At 55.7% G+C, this 6,000-nt stretch overlaps 1 protein-coding gene across 5 annotated transcripts in view; it reads right to left on the reverse strand.

The window, feature by feature from the left end:
• Positions 1–1,785, reverse strand: part of NRBP2 (nuclear receptor binding protein 2) — a 34,357-nt gene extending 32,572 nt beyond the window's left edge. For all 5 annotated transcript variants that reach the window (XR_010883261.1, XR_010883262.1, XM_067290041.1 and 2 more), the window contains exon 1: positions 1,580–1,785. Coding sequence is in view for 3 of the 5 variants with exons in the window: in XM_067290041.1 (XP_067146142.1) it covers positions 1,580–1,696 (117 nt within the window). In the remaining 2 variants the exon portion in view is untranslated. The remainder of the gene's footprint in view (positions 1–1,579) is intronic.
• Between the last annotated feature and the right edge of the window lie 4,215 nt (positions 1,786–6,000).

Consider the following 6,000-nt stretch of genomic DNA (forward strand, 5'->3'; position numbering starts at 1 on the left):
CTGCCGAGGCTTCGCTCCCGTCCAGGGCAGGGCACAGCAGAGGGACAGCTGAGGATGGGTGTCAGCAAAGCCCGTGCCCAAAAATAATAAAGGAGACAACGCAAGACAAAGATAAAGCTGGCTCTGACACCTCGGATGTGGCACGCAAGTGGGATCTGAGACACCAGAAGCACAAAGCACAAGCAGGGGAAGAAGCTGTGGAATTGTGAACGTGGTTTCAGGGCAGCGTGCAAGGCCTTGGGATCCACCGTGCGAGGCACATACACCGGAGCGCAAGACCCCAGCGTGCAGGGCACACGCACCGGGGTGAGGCCCCAGCACCCACCGCACGGCACACGCTGCTGCTGCACGCTCACCACGGCTGGAGGCACAGGCACCAACGATGCAGCGTGTACCCCATGGTGCAAGGCCCTGATATACGAGATTTGTAATTGAGCCGTTAAGCCGGTAGGATGGAGATCATCCATCCTACTGTACTGCATGGGTGTGGAAGTGCCAGAAGCACCGAAGGGATAAAAGCAGGACGGGTGTGGATGGCACCTACATTAGCAGGTTATCAAGATCTCAACAAAACCTAGATGGGGAAAACAAGGGACAGCCGAAAACAAGGGACAGCCTGCACTCAGACTAAAGCACAGGATGGACTGAGGCCACTAGCAAGTGATGGTGGGCAGATAAAGAACAGGACTGGCTTTTGGATGTGCGCTTTCGTCCTTTGGGCGCTTACAGAGATTGTGGTCTTCTGCCTCTCAGTCCTGTCTGCCCTCTGCTAGGGTAAGGATCTACCTGCTGCCTTCGGTCCCTGTTCCTGGGTGCCCTGACGGAAGCAGGTAGACTTTGTTTCCTCATTTGGGGGAGAGGGCCCTTACAGCGATGTGGGGGAAAGTCCGGAGGAGAGTGGGCAGGGGAGAAGAGTGATGACAGGAGCTCTGCAACAACCTGGTGGATACGCTCCAGGAAGGCTCTGCTGAGCCCCAGGGTGGGAAGAGGAGCTGCAGTGGTCCAGACCCCTCTCCGGAGAGGAGCTAGATTCCCCGGTCCCGGAGGCGGTGGCGCACGGCCACCACTGTCACTGCAGTGCCCTGCAACGCACCCGGGAATCGCAGAACGGCTGAGTTTGGAAGGGACCTCTGGAGACCACCTCGTCCAACCTGCCCTGCTCAAGCAGGGTCGCCTGGAGCACGTTGCCCAGCACCGCGTCCGGACGGCGAGTCCCGCTCCGGCAGCAGCTCGCCGGGGAACGACGCGGCGGGCGCCAGGAGCAGCTCAGGCACCGCGGCGAGGGAAGCGCTCGGGAGCGGGCGCCTCGGGCGCGGATCCCCGCCGGGGCACAGCGCAGCACAGCACGGCGCAGCCCCGCACCGCGCACCGAGCACCGCGCACCGAGCACCTCGGGGCCGTGCGGGGCGCGCGGGGAGGGCGCCGAGCCCCGGCCGCCGCGGACACCCCGCCGCGGGCTGCTCGCCCGCCCGCCCGCTCGCTCGCCCGCGCACGGTCGCGGTCCCGCGGGGGACCCGGCCCGGCCCCGCACGGCCCCGGCGGCGGCTCCTGGCCCCGCAGCGCGGCCGCCCGCGCCCACCTGCTCGCGGCGCTTCTGCCAGCGCCCGCAGGGGCTCTCCTCCAGGATCTCGCTCTCCTCCTCGCTCTCCTCCTCCTTCTCCTGCGCCAGCCGCGCGTCCGGCTCCGGCACCGCCATCCCCGCGCCGAGCCGCGGGCTAACAGCGCCGCCCGCCCCCCTCCGCTCCGCTCCGCTCCGCTCCCCGCCGGGCCGAGCCGAGCCGAACCGAGCCGGGCCGGGCCCGCCCCGCTCCGGACGTGCGGCCGCTCACGGCCCGCCCCGCTCCGCCCCGCCGGGGAGGGGCCCCGCGCAGCCCGGCCCCGAGCTCCAGCCGCGGGTCCCGCCGCTGCGGGGGGGTCCGGCCTCGCCGAGCGGCCCCCGACGGCGCCCGGCACCGGGCGGCGCCTCCGGCCTCTGCCGCCGCCCCTCGCCGACCCGCCGAGCCCGTCCCGTCCCGTCCCAGCCACCCGCCGCTGGCCCCGGCCTCTGCCGCCCCTTGAGTCCTCTCTCAGCACGGCCCGAGCGTGTCCTCCACCCCTGCAGCACCCCTTTTCGTTATTTCCGTAGCGGCCGAGTGCTTCCATGTTGCTCCCTTCCCTGAAAAGCTGCTGGTCCGTGCCGGGCGCTGGCGCCCTTCGCTGCACCCCCGGCAGGAGCAGCTAGCGGGGCTCCGGCGCCAGCCCAGGCGCTCTGTACCCGGGAACCTGATGCCAAGCAAGAAATCTTCCAGATGTTTTCACTCCTTTGCAAAGTTTCTGGCTCTTGCTTGATGTTTTCCTTTTCCTGCGGTCATCTCTGGTTTCTTTCAGAGTGTTTGTTATTTGTTCCATCCTGGTTCCGCACAAGCACAAGCACAAGCACCGGCGCCTGCTTTCCATTTTGGGAGATGTCCTCTCACTCCAGACCATCACCCTTTTTAGCTGGTGTGGTTAACCCAGAGGGGCTGTGGTGAGGGTGACGCTGGATGAGGAGATGCTGCTGGCGTGAATCAGGTGTCGCGATCCTGTTTAGTCTCAGCGAGTGAGCACAAAGTCCTGCTTGCTGAAACACAGTATAAATGAACAGGAGGTGTTTCCTTGCGTAGGCGCACCACCGGCTCCTCTGCCTGGCAGCCGCCTGGGCTGGTTTGACTGCAGGGTACCTACAAGGAAAGTGGTACCACCAGCTACAGCCCTGTGGCAACGCCGGGGCATTTGGACAGTGCCTGTATTGCTGCTGGCTGCTCCCCGTGGCAGATCCGTGTCTGAGCCCACCTGGGTAAATCCCTGCTGGAAAGCTGGCAGCTGGCAGCGTGAGCCCATGCTGGCCCTGCGAGACCCTGCTCACCGGGTGCCGGACTGTGTAAGCACCCGCCAGGGCACGGCCACCGCCAGGACACCAGTTACACCACTCTGCCACCAGTGCTTCAGGCAGGTGCCACAAGTTCCCAGAGTCACCTTGTCCTACGCCTACCAGGCAGGACTTCTAGGAGAGTGAACCACAGGTTCTTATCAAGGTGGAAGGCAGGAGTTCAGCTGGGGATAAGTACAAGGACAAAGAATAAAAAGGCTAGAACAAATGATAAAATACACACCACTCCCCAGGACGCTTTTCTATCTGCGTATGTTTCCACAAGTCCCTTTGCACTCCTGTGACAGTCTCCCATTTTATGTGGACTCTATTTCCCTGTTGCAGCTCTGCCAATTGTAGGTCAATTCAAATGTAAATGCTGGGTGGATGGCTTATACTGGGGTTGATTTGCCAGTTTTAATGGATATCTTTCTATAAGTAAAAGTCCTGTTCAAACAAGGAAGGTAGGCCAAATGCAGGCTAAAAGCGATTTTGACAAATAACTGGCGAGAGGTTAAAAAACAAAAACAACAGTGCTCAAAAACATGAAAGGCAAGAACCCAAGAAGAAGATATGTAGAGTCAATAGATGATGAGACATGGACTTACTGGAGTGAGTCCAGTGAAGGGCCACAAAGATGATGAAGGGATGGGAGCATCTGACATACAAGGAGAGGCTGAGAGAGCTGGGACTGCTCAGCCTGGAGAAGGGAGGGCTCTAGGGGGATCTTATCAATGTGATAAATATCTGAAGGGAGGGTGTAAATAAGACTGCAGAGCCAGCCTCTTCTCAGGGGTGCCCAGTGACAGGACGAGAGGCAATGGGCACAAACAGGAACACAGGAAATTCCACTCGAACACAAGAAAACAATTCCTTACTGTGGGGGTGGTTGAACACTGGAACAGGTTGCCCAGAGAGGTGTTGGAGTCTCCATCCTTGCAGATATTCAAAACTTGACTGGACGTGGTCCTGGCCAACCTGCTCTAGCTGACCCTTCTTGAGCAAGAGGTTGGACCAGATGATCTCCAGAGGTCCCTGCCAACCTCAGCCATTCTGTGATTCTGAGGGTCTAACTGGAGTCAGTGGAGAGATAGGGCTATAGTAGAAAAGCAAATTAAGTTCTTTGAGGTAGCACTCACCATATAGGAGACCTCAGATGAAGCTTTCCTCTATGGGAGGCAAGTCAAAATCAAGTGACAAAAGAAGAGATTATATAACGAATCAATAATATGAATGGTAAATTGCCAGGGGGAGATATTTGCCCAAGTGTTCTGAAGGAAAGCAAACGTTAAATTGCTAGGATATTTACCGTGGTACCTAAAGCAGAATCAGTACCAGGCATTGCAGTTCAACATGTTCATAAACAGTCTAGAAAAGGGATGAACAATGAGATGACCGAGTTTGCCAATGACACCAAGCTATTCAGGATAATCAGCTCTAAAGCTGGCTGTGAAGAGTTGCAGAGACTCGTGCAATACATGAAGGGTTTCAAAAGTATGGGCAGGCTTTCACAGGAACTAAACAGCTTGGAGAGCAACAGCTGAGTGGGGTATATGCAAACTGACAGTACCATAAATGGCATGGAGAAAGCACATAGGAATGATTATTCACTATTTCACACAGACCAGAACTAGGGTTGCCCAATGAAACAGACACACAAGAGTTTTAAAACACATCAATGGGAGTAATTTTTTACTCAGTGTTTCTTGGGTGAAAATTTTAGTAGGCGAAACATTGTGGAATTCATTACCATAGGATGTTTGCGGAGGCAAAAAGTAAAAAAAGGATTTTAAAAGCCATTAGGCAAATTTGTGGGAGAAAAATTGATTGAGGGCTATTAAACACAAAAACGCAGATGCAGCCTCTGGCTCAAGAGAGCTCTAAGCTGCAGATTGCCAGAAGCAGCGAGTCTGCAGCAGACAAAATATTGCTTGGCCCCTGCTGTGGTTCCTGTGTGCTTCCTCTTGGGATCTGCTACTGGCAACTTGCAATAAGATGCAGGGATATGTAGGACTTGGGTCTGATCCCATGGAGTTGCTCTCATGATGTCTGCTGTTCCAAGTCTTTTTTTAGGGAGGTAACACTTTTCACCTTCACATATTCTTTGTGGAATTTTCCTGTTTTTATATTCACATGTGCTGGACATGTCCTTAGCTGGACGTTGCTGTGTCCCTGGATTGACTATGTTCTTCATGCGTAGGCAGCTCATAAAGAAATCTTTAAGATCCTTTTAGGTATATAAATTGCAAGAAGCAGCATGGTTAGGTCCAAGATCTCTGTTCAAACTCAATCATTTTGAGTGCACTGTTCTCAGCTTGTGACGCCTTGACTTCTTTGGACACATTATGGGAATGAAGCTCTTGCCCAAACAGGAGGCAGAGGTGATATAGGATCAGCAGATACTCCCACAGCATTGTACTGTCGCTGTATCATCGCTGCCCCCTCGTCCCTGCTGCCTTGACAATGCCTCTGTGTCCCACTGCCTCTTCCCTTGCCCCGTCATCCTCAATGCCTCATCCACATCGCAGTAAACCTCCTTTTTTTCCTTCCCCTGACTTCATATTTTCTTGCTGGATAAGGTATTGTAGGACATATTTGTCTTGCTGGTTCATTTTCAGGCACAACTAATATGATCTTTGTTCATCGGGTTGTCCTGACTGTCACGTACCAACAGGCAGGGAAACCTGATCCGTCCATAGTACATATTTTCTGCGGTGAGGACAGAGCTTCACTGTCCCACTCAGGCTCAAACAACCAGGCTGTGGTAAAGCAGGGAGCCAGACCTGAGTTTTTGGTGCCAAACACTGCCCGTTGGGTGCTGTTGAAGTGTAACACACAGGCCCTCATCTCCATGAGGCCAGACAGGGCTTTGCTCCACGCATGCATTTCAAACCCAGGTCTCCTCCTGTCTGGCATCAGGTGCTCTGTAGCATAACCTTGCCTTTGTCTTGCCCCAAGAGCTGGCTGCTGTTTCCTTCACCAGTCTCTAAGAGGCAGTTTCCACCCGGGATCCACTAATGTATGGCCTGCTGCAGAGAGCCTCTGTCACGGTCTGTCCTGTCAATTTACCAGGCCTTTCCCAGGCTGATTCTGTGCTTTGTCCCACCTTATCC

This window comes from Apteryx mantelli, chromosome 2 (genome assembly GCF_036417845.1).
Source record: "Apteryx mantelli isolate bAptMan1 chromosome 2, bAptMan1.hap1, whole genome shotgun sequence".
Classification (NCBI taxonomy): Eukaryota; Metazoa; Chordata; class Aves; order Apterygiformes; family Apterygidae; genus Apteryx; species Apteryx mantelli.